Raw genomic sequence first — 19,927 nt, 5'->3', positions numbered from 1 at the left:
CTTTCCCGGTCATAAGCACTGCAGGCCCTTTGGCCCTGGGGTCACCTATTGGCCAAGATTTTGCTCTCCCTAGACAGCTTCTTACGCCAACTCTACTCACCCCTTTTTTTTATGTTGTGTACCTGCTGTAACCTGTTTTGGTCTACTCGTCACCCTTCTATATACTGACTTTAACTACATATATACATTTTTGAACCTATTTACATTTCCCTTTTGTTATGGTTTACTCCCTGTATCTGAGTGGTGGGTGTCCAAAAATAATACTTGATGACCTCCGTAAAACTGGTATCCCACTGGTGCGTAAGCCTGGTGTGGAGCGAACACTACTTACTGACTCATGTGTTGGTCTACGTAGCACAGGTATGCCGGAGTGTCTTCCCACTCCCCTAGTGGGAATGGCAGGTACTCTGATTGCAGGATTCCCTGGCTCGGCTGCAGCAGGTGGTTCTTCTGCTCTTGATCCTTCTACTGGTTGTGGGAATGTCATCATGGGAATTAAATAAGCTCCGTCTATTTGGGGCCAATCTGCGGGTAACTCTCCTAAGATTGTCTTAATTGTCCTCGGCGTCTCTTCTTCTGGTATGGGACAAGGGATATACTCTTTTTGTTGTAAGGGTTGAGGACACTTCTTTAAGTGGTCTCGGGACACTGTTGCTGTTGTTTTTCCGTCATCCTTGCTGATTAGACAAGTTTTCTGGTTGTTAAAATTGGATGGTAATACAGTGTATGGTTCTTCTTCCCATTGATTATCTAGCTTATGAAGTCTCTTTTTCCTTTTCAAAACCAATTCTCCGGGGGTTAACGGGATTCCTTGAGCATTTTTATTGAAATTGGTTTCTTGTCTTTCTCTGGTTTTTGCTAGACTTTTCTCAACACACGCTTGTATTTTCTTGTATTGTTCTGTTCTTCTAGTATCCCAATGTGCACTTGAGGGGTCTTCCTCAGGAACTACAATGCCCATTTCAAAGTCCACTGGCAATTTTCCTGGTCTCGCTCTCATCAAGTATGCCGGGGTACAATTAGTTGAGCTTACTGGGATGTTGTTATAGATGTCAATTAGATCAGGTAATTTCTCTGGCCATCTGTTTCTGTCTTCCAAGGGTAGAGTCTTCAGCAATTCTATTACCACGTGATTCATTTTTTCGCACATTCCGTTAGTTTGGGGATGGTAAGGCGTGGTACGAATTTTCTTGCATCCATACAAGCTACAGAACTCTTGAAATATTTCCGCTTCAAAGGCAGGACCCTGATCTGCCAATACCTGTTCTGGATATCCATGTGGCCTGCAGAAATAAGCTTGAAAGGTTGTTGCTGCTGTCTGAGCTGTCAAATCCTTCACAGGAGCTACCACTAGGAATCTGGAATAGTGGTCCACCATGGTAAGAGCATAAGTATAGCCTGATCTACTGGGTGTGAGTTTGACATGATCCAAGGCGACTAGTTCCAAGGGCTGTTTGGTTATGATAGGCTGGAGTGGTGCTTTCTGGTTGTTACGATCTCCTCTTCTTAATGAGCATAGGCCACAATTTTTACACCATTTTTCTATGGAAGACCTCATGCCAATCCAATAAAACCTCTCACGTAACAGTATTTCCAGTTTTCTCCATCCAAAGTGTCCTGCTCCATCATGGTACGCTTCCAATACCATTTGGACGTCTCTTTTTGGAACCACAACTTGCCATACCATTTCATGCGTCCTTGGATTGATATACCGTCTGCACAATTGGTTTTTATAGATAAATAACCTGCTTCTTTCTTTCCACAGGTATTGGGCCTCTGGGGGAGCATTCTTCTCAACTTTGGAATCCGGTTGGGTTACCAGCCTCTTCACTAGGCTCACTGCTGGATCACTATCTTGGGTCTCTTTCCATCCATAATGAGGCAGCGGGTTTAGTGCAACATCCTGATGGTTCTGGTAGATATGGGTTTCTGTCATTTTCCATTTTCTACTTTTATGGAAAGCTGTAAGTTCTATTTCCTCCAAGTCATCTGTTTCTTCTTCAAGCCCTTGCAAATGTACTTGAGTGTTTCTGGAGAGGGCATCAGCATTTGCATTTCCACGGCCTGTTCAGTACTTGATGGTAAAGTCGTAGTTCGATAGCCGGGCCATCCAGCGCTGCTCCAATGCACCAAGCTTTGCAGTATCCAAGTGTGTTAGCGGATTATTGTCCGTAAAGATGGTAAATTTTGAAGCTGCTAAGTAATGCTTGAACCTCTCTGTGACTGCCCGGACCAAGGCCAGGAACTCCAACTTAAAAGAGCTGTAATTTTCCGGGTTCCTCTCGGTAGGTCGAAGTCTTCTACTGGCATAGGCAATTACTCTTTCCTTGCCTTCTTGTATTTGGGACAGTACTGCTCCCAGGCCTACATTACTTGCATCCGTGTAGAGGACAAATGGTAGGTTATAATCTGGGTACGCCAAGATTTCCTCACCAGTCAGGGTCTGTGTCATTTGTTGGAAGGAGTCATCTTGTTTCTTTCCCCATTCCGACGGCGGCTATGCAGACCTTCTCTTCTTAGCTTGGACTACCAGAAGATCTTGTAGGGCCGCTGCCATCTTCGTGTAGCCCTTAATAAATCTTCTGTAATACCCAACCAAACCTAAGAACTGACGTACCTCTCTGACGGTGGTCGGCCTCTGCCAGTCCTGGATAGCTGTCACTTTTTCCGGATCTGGCGCTACGCCATCCGCGCTGACCACATGCCCTAGGTATGGGACTTTTGGCTTCAGCAGGTAACATTTAGATGGCTTGAGCTTCATTCCATAATTTGTTAGAGCTGTAAATACCTCCACCAGGTGTTCCAGATGTTCTTCATAGGTTTTGGAATACACTATGACGTCATCCAGGTATAAAAGTACCGTCTCAAAATTCCGGTGTCCCAGGCAGCACTCCATGAGTCTCTGAAACGTCCCCGGTGCATTGCATAGCCCAAATGGCATGCTATTGAATTCGCACAGGCCCATTGGTGTTGTGAATGCTGTTTTCTCCCGGTCTTCTTCTGCAACGGAGACCTGCCAATACCCACTAGTGAGATCTAATGTGGAGAAATACTTAGCAGTCTTTAATGCAGCAAGAGACTCCTCTATCCGGGGTAACGGGTAAGCATCTTTGTGAGTGATCTTATTGACCTCCCTGTAATCCACACACATCCTCATAGTGCCATCCTTCTTTCTGACTAAGACTAAGGGGGCTGCCCAGGGACTAGAGCTATCTCTCATAACCCCGGCCTCCTTCATGTCCTGCAGCATCTCTTTAGCACACTGGTAGTGGTTTGGTGGGATGGGTCTATGTCTCACTTTAATCGGGGGATGATCTCCTGTGGGTATGTGATGGCGTACCCCTTTTATCCTCCCAAAATCTAATGGATGCTTACTGAATACTTGGCCAAACTCTTGTACTACCCGGTAAACTCCTTGCTTCTGGTGGTCGGGAGTGGCATCAGTCCCTATGTGCAACTGCTGACACCACTCCTCCAGCTGTCCCTTGGGGTTGTTGTCCTCCGACTGACTTGACGGGGGCAAGGGCTCTAGTGTCTGTATGTTGTTATTACTGACAGTGTACAGCTTTGCTACAGTAGCATACCGGGGTAGTTTCACTTCTTCCTCACCACAATTCAACACACGGATTGGTACTCTTCCCCTGCGTACATCCACCACCCCTCTAGCTGTCAGCAGTGTAGGTCTATGCTCTGAATATACCGGTTCTACAATTGCCTGGTATTCCTTTCTTCTAATACCCACAGCTGCTCGACACCATATCATCATTTCACTGTTTGGTGGTAATACAATGGGAAACGGGTCTGTTACCCGCGCACTGCCAATCTCCCCCCCAGACAGATTTACCTGTTGCTTGTGAATTAAGGCACGGATTTCTCTTTGAAGGACTCTCCTCTGCCCAATGCCAGCAGTCTCTGTAATCTGTTGGAGTAAAAACATCACTTCTTCAAGGCAGTTTTCAATCACATTAGTACCAAGCACCATGTAAGGACATTTGATATTGGGGTCATCTTCTACCACACATAACCCTTGGCCTCTCAACTCCACCCTCCCCAGCTTTATTGTCACTTCTCTAAACCCCACCTGATTCAGTGGTTGACCATTAGCTGCTAAAATGACAAGACTAGAGTCTGGGGAGCTAAGATCAGCATCAACCAAAATTGCTTGTAAAGGATATGTGGGATAGTGGTGACTTGTGACCCAGTGTCCAATAGGGCCGATGTGGGGATTCCTTCTAGCGTAATGTTGAGGTACGGGCAGCCTCCCACATACCGACTATGCCCGTCATATGGGCCCTGCTGTTTTATTCCTGGGGATTGGCCTTCGGACCCAGGAATCTCGGGTTTAAATGACATCCTCTTGCAAAGTGGCCCGGTTTGTTGCAATGAAGGCAAACAGGTTGTCCTGAAGAATCCGTGTGGTCGGTGGCTCTGCGTCAGAATGGTGCATTGGTCCCCTGAACGGGCGACTTGTTGATCCCCTCCAAGGGCGACATGGCTCTGCGTCGGAATGGTGTGTTGGTCACCTGCACGGGCGACATGAGCTTTCTCCTCATCCACGGAACATCCTCAGGGGATTCAGCTAACTGGATTTTGCTTGGTTGTTGTGCCTCCGGTCTGGCTTGCAAGAGTTTTAACACGCAGTCCATGTTTTTGGTTAGTTGTAACACCTGATTACGTAAGTCATCAGCAGATTCGGGTACGACAGCTTGTCCTACCGCTTTTACAGAGTCTTTAGGGGTAGGCTCTAAGTTCTTGTGAGAGGTATTAACCTGCCAGGATGGGATTGCAGGTTTTGCAGGTAATGGGTCTCGTAGTACAGTTATAGCACGGTCCTTTAAGGTATTAAAATCCACATCTGGATGATCTAGGACCCACATGTGCACCTGCTGACGGTGAAAGTCTGATCTCAACCCATTCATAAACTGTTCTGCAAGCAATTTATCTTCGTCTTGCACACTTGCTGGATCTACCTGTTTTGTGGACCGGAGTGCCGCTTGTAAACGTAGGGCAAAGTCTCTGATGGTATCTTGCGGTCTCTGCTTGCATTGGTAGAATAGCATCCTTAGTTCAGACTGTGTGTGTTTTTCAAAAGCAGCTTTGAGCTTATCAAACACATTTTCTATAGAGTCTCCATCAGCATCACTCCAAGTCTCAGCTTCTAGCTCCACTGCACCTATTAATTGTCCCTGCACAACGGAGGCTCACTACTTTCCTGTCATCGCATACATGTCCAGCACCGCACACATTTTAAGTTTGAAAGCTGCTAAGGTACCGGGTTTACCTTCATACGTCGGTAACCATTTGGCCCCCGGTACATACGGCAAGGCAATTGGCATTATCGGGGCCATCGCTCCAGATGCTGCGGCTCCTTCACCAGCTGAGGAATCGGCTGCTGCTGCTTCTTGGGCATCCCCTACTTCAAGGTCTCGGATATTGTTTGCTTCACTCATGACAGTGCCCCCCTAGTTAACCGTTGCCAGCCGCTACGATCAACTCCTTCGGTAACCGGTGTCTCTAAAAAAAAAAACGGCGGGGCTATCCTCGCGCTCCTTGAGCCGCGCCCCTGCGACTCTCTCCGCTCTATCGCGCAGTAATGACGGCCTTTTTTTACAGTACACAAACATTCAATAAAGTCCAATTTAAGCACACAGTACCCGGTTCTACAGGGCCCGGTATCCTGTTCGTGATGCCAAACTGAGTCTGTCGACAGGGGTAGGGGTACTCGGATACCGGGATGTATGGGTTACTTCTGTGGGGATCACGATTGGTTGGTTCCCGGTTCCGTGCCCTGGACCGTCAGTAAAGGGATGGGGGTCAGGATGATGGGAGTATTGTGTCCTGACGCCTCCTGTGGTAACTGGTAAAGTTGGTTACCAGCACTGTGTATGGTTGCTGAGGTGATCGGCATACGGCTTGTACGAACGCTATAGGCAGTAATGTCAAAGTAGGCACACACACACATTAAGTCTTTGTTTCAGTACCTTTCTTTTACTGATGTCCGGTAACAGGTACAGTTCAGGAGGGTAACCAGGTTTTCGGTGCAGATAGAGATATTCACTCTGGAGATTTGTGAGGCCTCCTCTAACACTGTGTGCGTTGTTTGGGATCAGTCCTGCCTTAAGCTGAACGTGCCACCTTCACTTTCTTTGGGGTCCTTCTCCACAACTGACAATGAGGACCTTTCCTTGGGGCTACCACTTCTCTTTCTGGGCCCCTGGTCCTATACTTGGTCAAGTTTGGCAACTCTTTCCCCTTCTTCTTCAGGGGGAGTAGATCCTCCTGATCTGTCTGGGTTTTCTATGCTATTCCTGAATTAATAGCAATCTCGGACTCCGGTGTCCGGGTGAGCTAAAGGGATAATAGTTTTATCTCTTTCTTTCTCCTTCTAGCCTCCGTCCCTCTCTCTAGGGCGCTTCACAACACAGACCTGTTTCCTAGTTCAGGGCTTCACTGGTCCTCAGCCAACAGCTCTCTCTGTCTCTCTTCCTTCATCCCTCACAAGACAAACTGCCACTTTTTTGTCTCCCTGGAAACTGACTCCTCCCCTCAGACCTGGGGTGGAAGGTGTTGTGTGTGCCCAAGTGTACATCTCTCCCTGCACCTATGGATCCTGTGGTAATCCCCCACAGGGGTGCCACAAATGCTTTACTTAATCACAAGATCTTCAAGGGGAAGTGTGTGCAGCTTCTCCACTCCTTGACACAACTTTTTTTGTAGTACTGGCTTTGCAACATGTAAGAGCTAGTAAGAATATCTCTGTTATATGCCCTTAAAAAACATATTGACACTGACATTGTGTAAAAAGGAGAGACCAAAAGACTCCTTGAGACAAAACCAGCTAAACTGGGGAAGTAGATATGTACTAATACAAAAATAGGAATAAAACCTCTAACTTTCTAGAAGTTATTAGGGTTTTGCCCTAATTCAAAACCAAAAAATATTGCCTTTATCAGTGGCATAGCTTTAGTGATCACAGCAGTCACAATTGTGGCTGGAACATAAAGCTCCTTCCGCAATGAGCCAATACTCTGGCTACAAAACCTGCACTTAGGCATTAAAGGGGTTCTACAAGACTTAAGTACTAATGCTAATGTTATATTGGTGAGGGACTATGTCAGAAGTCAGATGTAAACAATGTGCACAGCCGGGACAGCACCGCTTCAAAGAATGTGTAGCGGCCATTCTTGGGTGCTGCAGTAAAGATCCCATTGAAGTAATAAGGAGCTTAATTACATACCTGGGAACAGCCACTGCACAGTGTTTGGAGGTGTACTGCTCCAGCATTGTCCACTGCTTACATCTGACCTCTGCCAGACCTGCAAACAGATGGCTGTTGGACCCCCACCAATCTATTATTGATGACCTATCCTAAGGAAAGGCCTTCAGTATACTGTATAAGTAGTGGACAACTCCTTTAAATATTAGTACATTGGAAAAGAGCATGATACACTTCACCCTTTGAAGCAGTCCACAAAACTTCTTCCACTACTGTCCGAATAGTTAATAAACTCACCATGCTAGGTAATGCCAACCAGTAGAGGAGCAGATCAAGCAAAATTTGAATTTACCTGTTCATGCAATTTTTCCCAGGAAATTCGATTTCCAGAGAAATTATACTCTGCGAATTTAACGTTTAATTAATTAATATCATGCTCTGAGATCTCCCTAGACTCCACAGCCTAATAAACGTAAGATGTAAAAAATATTATACTCATCCCCCGCTCACCTCTCCAGCCCCTCCGCTCCTCACCGTCACCCGTTCGGTCCTTTTTGGTGAAGTGAGTATAAGAATTTTTTTTTTTTTTTACATTTTTTGTTGGACCTTTAAGGTCCAGAAAAATGACTAAAACTCCACATTTTGCCAAATGCAAATTTTTGTAAAACTCAAGTAAAATTCAAATCTGCTCAAATATATCCAATCAGCGCTACCAACAAGTCATTCTTCAACATAAATCATTGCACAGTCAACACAACATAACAGAACAAAGAAATGGGGCGCTGCTGCGCGAATTAAACAAGATTCTCTTATAGGAAAGAAGGGTGGTGCTTTCATACTTTTTTCTAATGCTTTGTTTTGAGAGGGGACTTTAATTGAATTGAACATAAGCGTTAGATCTTTTCTGTGGATCCCAATGTTTTTCATGGAATTCACCATCACTCTATGAGGCCTGTTGGGCGCTGGCCCACTGGGTTGCTGCCAAGTGCAATGTAGGTGGTACAGAATGGATTTTACATACTATTCCTAATATTTATAAACAAAAGTCATCTGAATGCCTAAATTGTATAGACCATTTTCACATTGGCCAAAATTACCTTGCTGGTGGGGCCAATCTGAAATAGGGCTCTTTATTTCCAATGGTCCATTATCAGTCACATACAGTAGTCAATTCCTATATTTAAACCTTGTGTAAGAGAGTAGGAGCTTTAGTCATGATACCCCTTATAATACCCCATGTCCTTACCATCAACAGACCATAAGTACGAAAAAGTAGGTTATAAAGTCTATCTTAACTTTATGGTTCTCACATTGGAAACTGAGTTTGTGAAACTGGTGAAGGAATGATCATCCTGGAACCCCTTCACGGTTCTTCAAGGCTATACTGTATATACCTAAAATGCTTAAACTTATATGCAAAGTTAAGCAACTTTCTAAATAGTTTTCAGAAGAAAATAACCATTTTACTGTAGTAGACTGTCTATTGACCCTGTATATAGTTGAGTGATATTACAAAACTTATACAAATTGATCAGAGTTTCTTGTTCTCTCTGCTCCCCCCTTCTCTCAGGGTTAGAGATAGCAGGAGGAACTGCGATGTACTTATATCTGCGCTGGAGAGGGGAGAAAGTATCTCAGGGTGGGCAGTAAAAACAGAAGAGGAAGAAAGCACATAGAAAAACAGGTACAGTGTTGGAGCTGTGATCATTCATGAAAGCATTAGAAGATGGCAACACCCTGGAAATACACAGACTTCATATCCAGCCTATATTACTGGGAGAGACACTCCCACAAGAGAAAAATCTGAAACTTAATTCAGACTGTATCTGAGTATCAGAGGAATGAAAATTAATGAAAGAATGAAGAATACAGACTGAAATTAACAAAGGTAAAAATCATTTTTCTCATGTCAAAAGTGTCCATAAACTTTAAATTCTAAGAGACCAAAGACATGTTAGCCTTGCCTATGTCTTCATTAACAATAGCCACAGGTCTTAGCTCAGTTATAAGCTTCACTTGTGTAATCTTTCCACTGTAGATTTAATGGCTTTTTTTGCAACGAATTTCAAACTTACGTGTTTAATTTGTCCCACAAAGGTTATCATCTTTTCCATCATGTCTGCCACTAGCAACACATCCATCTTATCAGTGAAGTCCGAAGCTCCCCTGGTGTAGGTCATTAGTTGTTGAGCATATTCAAGGACGTTGGTGTCATTTACAGGCACCTAGAAGCATATAATTGCAAAGTATGGTGTTTAATGTGTCAGTAAAGGAAATCTATAATCTACTTACAAGTACAACCTGTTTGACCTTAAATAGAAATATAATTTACACAATGTATGTGCCCTCTTGTGTAAGACTTTGTACTATTTAAACAGTTAAGAATTGTTAATGAAACAGCAAATACAGCAATAACATGGGGCTCCATAGGAATAGATTGGTAGACTCTTACTTTTGGTAGGTTAGCCTTTAACAATGCAAAAAATGAGGGTGCAATACAAGGTATCACACTAATGCCTCCCATAATATTCCTTTGTTTAACTGTTCATTCTCTGGATGTATCACTCAAACCACCACAGCTCTCTGGAACCACCACAGATCCACATGGTGGTATGGTTATTGTACTTTATGACAACTTGATCTCATGTGATAGATAATGTGATGATTAAAAAATCTAAAAATCATAAAATATATTGTATGATTAAAGTGTCAGCCAGTAGACGTCTCTCTTGTGTGTCACTTGATGTCCATCGCTTGTTGTCAGGTGTAGCACAGAGATGGCGAGATGCGTTGCAAGAAGTAGGGGCAGGACTTTAGCACTCTGCTCATGCTCACCTACCTGCCAAACTGCATAAATGCATAACTGAGAAATTGGCTGGGCATTCAATTTAAGGCACAATGGCCAGTGTAATATATTCCTATAAGTGAAAGGAGAGGAAGTCCTCACACTTATAGTGCCGAAAGAATGCTGATGAAGAGGAACCACACACTCAAAAAAAATGTATGGCAAGTTAGAGATCATGATAATTGTGACAGCTCCTGCACCTGGTACAGTGGGTACGGAAAGTATTCAGACCCCTTTAAATTTTGCACTCTTTGTTTCATTGCAGCCATTTGGTAAATTCTAAAAAGTTCATTTTTTTCTCATTAAAGTACACTCTGCACTCCATCTTGACTGAAAAAAACAGAAATGTAGAAATTTTTGCAAATTTATTAAAAAAAGAAAAACTGAAATATCTCATGGTCATAAGTATTCAGACCCTTTGCTCAGACACTCATATTTAAGTCACATGCTGTCCATTTCCTTGTCATCTTCCTTGAGATGGTCCTGCTCCTTCATTGGAGTCCAGCTGTGTTTAATTAAACTGATAGGACTTGATTTGGAAAGGCACACACCTGTCTATATAAGACCTCACAGTGCATGTCAGACGAAATGAGAATCATGAGCTCAAAGGAACTGCCAAAGGAGCTCAGAGACAGAATTGTGGCAAGGCACAGATCTGGACAAGGTTACAAAAGAATTTCTGCAGTACTCAAGGTTCTTAAGAGCACAGTGGCCTCCATAATCCTTAAATGGAAGAAGTTTGGGACCACCAGAAGTCTTTCTAGACCTGGCCGTCCAACCAAACTGAGAAATCGTGGCAGAAGAGCCTTGGTGAGAGAGGTAAAGAAGAACCCCAAGATCACTGTGGCTGAGCTCCAGAGATGCAGTAGGGAGATGAGAGAAAGTTCCACAAAGTCAACTATCACTGCAGCCCTCCACCAGTCGGGCCTTTATGGCAGAGTGACACAACGGAAGCTTCTCCTCAGTGCAAGACATATGAAAGCCCGCATAGAGTTTACTCAAAAACACATGAAGGACTCCCAGACTATGAGAAATAAGATTCTCTTGTCTGATGAGACGAAGATAGAACTTTTTGGTGATAATTCTAAGCGGTATGTGTGGAGAAAACCAAGCACTGCTCATCACCTGGCCAATACAATCCCAACAATGAAACATGGTGGGGGCAGCATCATGCTATGGGGGTGTTTTTCAGCTGCAGGGACAGGACGACTGGTTGCAATTGAAGGAAACATGAATGTGGCCAAGTACAGAGATATCCTAAATGAAAACCTCTTCAAGAGTGCTCTGGACCTCAGACTTGGCCGAAGGTTCACCTTCTAACAAGACAATGACCCTAAGCACACTGCTAAAATAACAAAGGAGTGGCTTCAGAACAACTCTGTGACCATTCTTGACTGGCCCAGCCAGAGCCCTGACCTAAACCCAATTGAGCATCTCTGGAGAGACCTGAAAATGGCTGTCCACCAATGTTCACCATCCAACATGACAGAACTGGAGAGGATCTGCAAGGAGGAATGGCAGAGGATCCCCAAATCCAGCTGTGAAAAACTTGTTCCATCATTCCTAAGAAGACTCATGGCTGTACTAGCTCAAAAGGGTGCTTCTACTCAATACTGAGCAAAGGGTCTGAATACTTATGACCATGTGATATTCCAGTTTTTCTTTTTTAATAAATTTGCAAAAATTTCTACATTTCTGTTTTTTTTAGTCAAGATGGGGTGCAGAGTATACTTTAATGAGAAAAAAAATGAACTTTTTAGAATTTACCAAATGGCTGCAATGAAACAAAGAGTGAAAAATTTAAAGGAGTCTGAATACTTTCCGTACGCACTGTAAGTGCACCAAGAGCTATTTTAAATCGTAGGGTTTAAGACAGCAAGATTGTCTTTTTTCTATATGTTTTGTGTGATAGGACAGGCACCCTTTAAATTCGACTTAGTAAAACTACAGTGAGTCTGGGTGTTACATCCAGAATATTAACTTGTACAAAAAGAGCAAATAAAACTTTTTTTTCGTTTTGTTTCTGTAGCCAAAGCTGTGCTATAAAAGAGGTTGCCCACTACTTTTACATTGATGGCCTATCCTTAGGATAGGTCATCAATGTCTGATTGGCCGGGGTCCGACACCCGGCACCCCCGCCGATCAGCTGTTATCGGTACTGAAAATACCAGGGGAGCTGAGGTAAGAAGAGACTGCTCACACTGCTGTCCACCTTTTCTCACTAGTGGATTAATAATCTGTACTTTATAACCATTTTGTTCTTGCTGCAAGGCAAACCATACATTGATTCCTAGTGAGTATATGGCGGACTAGTGTTTAAACACAGCAACCAATCTGAGGACGCAATGCTAGAGAGAAGAGGGAATGAGCCGTAGTCTAAGCTAATGATAAGACAGTAGATGTGTCTCAGAATATCTCACACTCCCTGCAGGCAGTGGAGCTGTGGTCACAGATTATAGATTGTCTCTAGTGAAGTTGAGTTTAAAAACAGTCCATCAGCAGAATCTAAGGCAAACAAATAGCAAGTAATCATCCCCTGTAGGTACTGACTTACATATGATTTTTCTGCTTCTGTCTACACGGTCACTTTAACATCTGCACATATTTTAAAGACTCTCTAAGGAGGTACGGTCACCTCCACTAAACCCCTCCCACTTGTCCCATTCATTTTGAACAGTGTCAGGGAGATGCTAAATCGCAAAAAAAATCATCAGTTTTGGTTCACAAAAGTCATCAAATGTTTAATTATTTTCATACTAGTATGACGTAAAGCCCTTTCTAATTACCGTATCTCCGTAGACAATACTTTCTTATATTCAGATGTCGCTTTTTAGCAAATTCCAAAGCATGTAGTTATCATAGTCCATTCAATATAAATTATTCACTAAAGAGGGAAATAATTATTGTCAAATGTTTAGTGATTGGGAAGGAATATTTACCAGGCTGAAGGCATGAAGATGTCTTGTCATTTCAATTGAAAAGGGACAGGCGGTATAGTCTTCTTCTTTCCAGATTCCAGCCCTGTCACACTTACGCCAGGCTTTTCGCTCTCCTTCTGCATCGGAATAGACTAATGAACTGATAGAAAACTGTTTGCAGACTTGTAATGCAGTCATCCCACCTATTGTTCTAGGCCATCTATGAGATACAAATAGTATTAATAAAAATTACTTAAACATAGCAATATAGAAAAAAAAACACAATCATATATTAATCATCTTAAGGGGGGGGGGACTCCGCACCAAGAATTAAAATAGGTCAGCTAATAAGATGCCAAGGTTTTCCACCTAAGATATAGAACTGCCTGGTGAATGAGTGGCCCTCCACATGATATTTAGGCCAATTTCCCATGCATTTGTTTTGTAAAAAAACAGATGCTCTGGAGAAAGGAGTCCTACACAAGTTCTTGCAACCCAGTAGTAGGGATAGGACCTACACAGGTTTTTGCCACCCAGTAGTAGAGACAGGACCTACACAAGATCTTGCAGCCAGTAGTAATAATAGGTCCTACACAAGTTCTTGCCACCCTGTAGTAGGGATAGGGACCTACACATATTTCCACCCAGCAGTAGGTATGGGACCTTCACAAGTTCTTGCCACTCAGTAGTAGGAATAGGACCTACAGAAGTTCTTCCCACCCAGTAGTAGGGATAGGAATTACACAAGTTCCTGTCACCCAGTAGTAGGAATAGGTCCTACACAAGTTCTTGCCACCCACTAGTAGGGATATGACCTACACAAATTCTTTCTATCCAGTAGTAGGGATAGGATTTACACAAGTTCTTGCAACCCAGTAGTAGGGATAGAACCTACACAGATTCTTGCCACCCACGAGCAGGGATGGGACCTACACAAGTTCTTGCCACCCAGTAGTATGGATAGGTCCTACATAAGTTCTTGAAACCCACTAGTAGGGATATGACCTACACAAATTCTTTCTATCCAGTAGTAGGGATAGGACCTACACAAATTCTTGCCACACAATAGTAGGAATAGGACTACACAGATCTGTGGCCAAATACCCCACAACAGTTGTATAGTCTGTCTTTATGACATATACATTCTTAAAAAGGGTTGGCTGCTTCTTACAAATATTCCTGAAATAGGCATATAGGCAACTTACTACTGTATTCCCACTAGATGTTCTGTACAGTTATTTTTTTACTCTAGAAAACCATATCCATTTCTGAAGCTAAGCCTCCTGCTCCAACAGAACACTGTTCTCATCCTGAAATTAAAATATTAAAATTGATAGATAGTCATGTTACTGAACATGACCTTCAATAATCTTCTGCTACCTCCATGGAGACACAATGCACATGCGCTAGTTTCAGGATTTGCACAAGCGCAAATAAAAGTATTCCTCATATCACTACCAAGTTGAAAGCTGCGCTTGCCCAGCTCCTGAACATTCAGAAAATTGGTTTATGCACAGTGAGTTTTCATGTGTTTCCATTTCTCAATTCCTTATCACATTTTTATCTTTGTAGTTAGTACTGATGAGCAAGCACTAAAATGCTCGGGTGTTCGAAGCTCAGGTCGAGCACATTGGAATACTCGGGTGCTCGACCCGAGCAACAAGCCCAATGTAAGTCTATGGGAAACTCGAGCATTTTTCTGGTGGTCCCCCCCGGCGGTCTGCAGAAGGTCAAAAATTTCCCAAATCGATGGGAATGGTGCTCAATTAAACGTCAGGCAGGCAGAATTTAAAGACAGACAGGCAGGCAGGGTATATAGGAGGGTGCATAAGAAACATAGCAGGGCACTTGGAACACACTAGTGCCCTCCGATTTTCATGCACCCGTCTCTTTAAAAAAAGCCGGCCGACAATTCACCAGCGGCATACCTCGGTATCCGACAATTTAGAACAGAAAGAATAGAGCATCACACATAGATTAGATAGATATGCATAATAAGTACAGTGACAGTGTTGGTTACTGTACTTGTTATTTAGTGTTAAAGGATTTATTAAAAAAAAATAATAGTGTTTTTGTCTCTTTAAAAAAGCCGGATGGCAATTCATCAGCGGCATACTTCGGTACCCGACAATTTAGAGCAGAAAGAATAGAGCATCACACATAGATTAGATAGATAGAAACATGTCAGTCACATATATAATAAGTACAGTGATAGTGTGGATTACTGTACTTGTCATTTAGTGTTAAAATAAAGGATTTATTAAAAAAAAATTGGCGTGGGGTTCCCCGTAATTTTAGTCTCTAGCGGAGGTTAAGCGGACGGCTGGGGCAGATGTTTGAAGCCTGGGAAGGGGGTAATACCCACGGAGCTTCCCAGGCTACTAATATCAGCCCCCAGCTGAATACGTAGCCTTTACCAGCTATTAAAATGGGGGACCCCCCAAAAAAATGATGTGGGGTCCCCCCTATTTTAATAGCTAGCAAAGGCTAGCTAGGGGGTTGATATTAATAGCCCAGGAAGGGTGCCATGAATATTGGCCCCCTCCCAGGCTAGAAACACCAGCCGTCAGCCGCCCCAGAAATGGCGCATCCATAGGATGTGCCAATTCTGGCCCTTAGCCTCGCTCTTCCCACTGCCCTGTAGCGGTGGCAGTGGGGTAATAGGGCTGGGGTTGATGTCAGCTTATAATGCCAGCTGACATCAAGCCCAGGTTAGTAATGGAGAGGCGTCTATAAGACACCCCCATTACTAACCCCATAGTCAAAGTTAAATAAAACACAAACACCCAGAATAAAGTTCTTTAATTGAAATAAACACACAATTCTTTAATGTTCTAAATTAAACCATACTTACCATCATGCCCATTCCAGCTGAAGCCAATGTCTTCTGTAATAAAAGTAAAATAATAAAGCAACCTCATCCTTACCTTTCCATAGTTCCCAGGATGGCTCCAGCTCTGCTACAGTCACATGACAGGCTGGATCGCAGCAGAATGCTGCCATCCAGCTTGCCATGCCGCAGACACTGAGAAGCGCAGGCATGCTTGAACTCTGCAGTGTCTCTGAAGGATGACAAGCTGGACGGCAGCGCTCAGCTGCGATCCAGCCTGTCTTCTCAATGCCATCCCAGCGTGGGAGAATTCTCCTGCTCAAGCGCTGAGCGCAGGAGAATTTTCCCACGCTCTCAGTAACGTGCATGAGGTGAGCTGAGTTCATTGGACTCATTTCATTTAATGAAATTCATGAAATAATTAAAAAAAAATTGACGTGGGGCTTCGCCCTATTTTTGTGTCCAGCCAGATACAGCATCCAGGAACGGGCTGCCCCCAACCACCAGCTGCCTATTTGTACTTGGCCAGGCACAACAATATAGGGAAGCCCTTTTTATTTTTATTATTTCATGAAATAATTAAAAAAAAAAATACGTGGGGCTTCGCCCTATTTTTGTGTCCAGCCAGGTACAACTAGGCAGCTGGGGGCTGGAATCTGCAGCGCAGGGAGGCCCAAGCTTTCTGGGCCCCACCCGCTGCAAATTGCAGTCCGCAGCCACCCCAGAAAATGGCGCGTTCATAGAAGCGCCATCTTCTGGCGCTATTCCCAACTCATCCAGGGCCCTGGTGCGGTGGCTCACTGGGTAATAAAGGGGTTAGGGCCAGCTTGGTATTATCAGCTGGCCCTAAGCCCGAAATTCATGGGGTCACGCCAATATTAGACATAACTGCCATGAATTTCTAGTAAAGTATTTAAAAAAAACACAACACCCAGAATAAAGTCCTTTAATTGAAATAAACACACAATTCTTTAATGTTCTAAATTAAACCATACTTACCATCTCGCCCATTCCAGCTGAAGCCTACGATCTCCTGCAATAAAAATAAAATAATAAAACAACCTCATCCTTACCTTTCCATGGTTCCCAGGACGGCTCCAGCTCTGCTACATTCACATGACAGGCTGGATCGCAGCCAAAAGCTGCCATTCAGCTTGCCATGCCGCAGACACTGAGAAGCGCAGGCATGATTGCGCTCCTCAGTGTCTGGCTGTGACGGCATCCAGATGAGTCGAGTTCATGTCCAATGAGCTCAGCTCACCTCATGCACGTCACTGACAGCGTGGGAGAAATCTCCTGTGCTCAGCGCTTCAGCAGGAGAATTCTCACCACGCTGGGATGGCATTGAGATGACAGGCTGGATCGCAGCTGAGCGCTGCCATCCAGCTTGTCATCCTTCAGAGACACTGCAGAGCGCAAGCATGCCTGCGCTCTGCAGTTTCTATGAAGGATGGCATGCTGGATGGCAGCGCTCAGCTACCATCTAGCCTGTCATCTCAATGCCATCCCAGCGTGTGAGAATTCTCTCATGCTCACCGCATGCACAGGAGAATACTCCCATGCTGTCAGTGACGTGCATGAGGTGAGCTGAGTTCATTGGACATGAACTCGGCTCATCTGGATGCCATCACAGCCAGACATTTAGTAGCGCAAGCATGCCTGCGCTTCTCAGTGTCTGCGGCATGGCAAGCTGGATGGCAGCTTTCGGCTGCGATCCAGCCTGTCATGTGAATGTAGCAGAGCTGGAGCCATCCTGGGAACCATCGAAAGGTAAGGATGAGGTTGGTTTACTATTTTATTTTTATTGCAGGAGATCGTTGGCTTCAGCTGGAATGGGCATGATGGTAAGTATGGTTTAATTTAGAACATTAAAGAATTGTGTGTTTATTTCAATTAAAGGACTTTATTCTGGGTGTTTGTGTTGTTTTTTAACTTTCACTATGGGGTTAGTAATGGGGGTGTCTTATAGACGCCTCTCCATTACTAACCTGGGCTTGATGTCAGCTGGCTTTATAAGCTGACATCAACCCCAACCCTATATTACCCCACTGCCACAGCTACAGGGCAGTGGGAAGAGCGAGGCTAAGTGCCAGAATTGGCACATCCTGTGGATGCGCCTTTTCTGGGGCGGCTGACGGCTGGTGTTTCTAGCCTGGGAGGGGGCCAATTTTCATGGCACCCTTCCTGGGCTATTAATATCAGCCCCCAGCTGTCTGCCTAGCCTTTGCTAGCTATTAAAATAGGGGGGACCCCACGTCATTTTTTTGGGGGGTCCTCCATTTTAATAGCTGATAAAGGCTAGGTATTCAGCTGGGGGCTGATATTAGTAGCTTGGGAAGCTCCGTGGGTATTACCCCCTTCCCAGGCTTCAAACATCTGCCCCAGCCGTCTGCTTAACCTCCGTTAGAGACTAAAATTACAGGGAACCCTACGCCAATTTTTTTTTTAATAAATCCTTTATTTTAACACTAAATGACAAGTACAGTAACCAACACTTTCACTCTACGTATCATATATGTGACTGACATGTTTCTATCCATCTAATCTATGTGTGATGCTCTATTCTTTCTGTTCTAAATTGTCGGGTACCGAAGCATGCCGCTGATGAATTGCCAGCCAGCTTTTTTAAAGAGACGGGTGCATGAAAACACTATTATTATTTTTTTTCATAAATGCTTTATTTTAACACTAAATAACAAGTACAGTAACCAACACTGTCACTATACTTATTATATATGTGACTGACATGTTTCTATCTACACCGCGTGCAGAATTATTAGGCAAATGCGTATTTTGATCACTTTGATACTTTTTATACATGTTGTCCTACTCCAAGCTGCATAGGCTTGAGAGCCACCTACCAATTAAGTAAATCTGGTGATGTGCATCTCTGTAATGAGTAGGGGTGTTGACTAATGACATCAACACCCTATATAAGGTGTACTTAATTATTAGGCAATTTCCTTTCCTTTGGCAAAATGTGTCAGAAGAGAGATTTGACGGGCTCTGAAAAGTCCAAAATTGTGAGATGTCTTGCAGAGGGATGCAGCAGTCTTGAAATTTCCAAACTTTTGAAGCGTGATCACCGAACAATCAACCGTTTCATGGCAGATAGCCAACAGGATCGCAAGAAGCGTGTTGACCAAAAAAGGCGCAAAATAACTGCCCATGAATTGAGAAAAATCAAGCATGAAGCTGCCAAGATGCCATTCACCACTAATTTTGCCATATTTTAGAGCTGCAACATTACTGGAGTATCAAAAAGCACAAGGTGTACGATACTCAGGGACATGGCCAAGGTAAGGAAGGCTGAAAAACGACCACCTTTGAACAAGAAACATAAGATAAAACGTCAAGAATGGGTCAAGAAATATCTTAAGACTGATTTTTCAAAGGTTTTATGAACTGATGAAATGAGCGTGACTCTTGATGGGCCAGATGGATGGGCCAGAGGCTGGATCAGTTAAAGGCAGAGAGCTCCACTCTGACTCAGACGCCAGCAAGGTGATGGTGGGGTACTGGTATGGGCTGGTATCATCAAAGATGAACTTGTGGGACCTTTATGGGTTGAGGATGGAGTGAAGCTCAACTCCCAGACCTACTGCCAGTTTCTGGAAGACAACTTCTTCAAACAGTGGTACAGGAAGAAGTCGGTATCGTTCATTAAAAACATGATTTTCATGCAGGACAATGCTCCATCACATGCATCCAACTACTCCACAGCGTGGCTGGCCAGTAAACGTCTAAAAGAAGAAAAAATAATGACATGGCCCCCTTGTTTACCTGATCTGAACCCCATAGAGAACCTGTGGTCCATCATAAAATGTGAGATCAACAGGGAGGGAAAACAGTACACCTCTGGGAACAGTGTCTGGGAGGCTGTGGTTGCTGCTGCACGCAATGTTGATCGAAAACAGATCAAGCAACTGACAGAATCTATGGATGGAAGGCTGTTGAGTGTCATCATAAAGAAAGGTGGCTATATTGATCACTAATTTTTTGGGTTTTTGTTTTTGCATGTCAGAAATGTTTATTTCTAAATTTTGTGCACTGATATTGGTTTACCTGGTGAAAATAAACAAGTGAGATGGGATTATAGTAGGTTTTTAGTAAGTTGC

The 19,927-nt window shown here is 43.7% G+C and overlaps 1 protein-coding gene across 1 annotated transcript in view; it reads right to left on the bottom strand.

Moving 5' to 3' along the window:
* Nucleotides 1-19,927, bottom strand: part of ADGRA1 (adhesion G protein-coupled receptor A1) — a 1,149,356-nt gene that overhangs the window by 729,753 nt on the left and 399,676 nt on the right. Inside the window, exons 9-10 of the mRNA XM_073685204.1 lie at nucleotides 13,001-13,199; nucleotides 9,292-9,441 (exon numbers count right to left, since the gene is read on the bottom strand). Of these exons, the coding sequence (XP_073541305.1) occupies nucleotides 9,292-9,441; nucleotides 13,001-13,199 (349 nt within the window). The remainder of the gene's footprint in view (nucleotides 1-9,291; nucleotides 9,442-13,000; nucleotides 13,200-19,927) is intronic.

The sequence above is a fragment of the Phyllobates terribilis genome, unplaced genomic scaffold (assembly GCF_046119375.1).
Source record: "Phyllobates terribilis strain yellow unplaced genomic scaffold, ASM4611937v1 Scaffold_5__5_contigs__length_657084704, whole genome shotgun sequence".
In the NCBI taxonomy this organism is placed as follows: Eukaryota; Metazoa; Chordata; class Amphibia; order Anura; family Dendrobatidae; genus Phyllobates; species Phyllobates terribilis.
The sequence above is the reverse complement of the archived record's forward strand: the minus strand, read 5'-3'. Positions and strand labels throughout refer to the sequence as shown.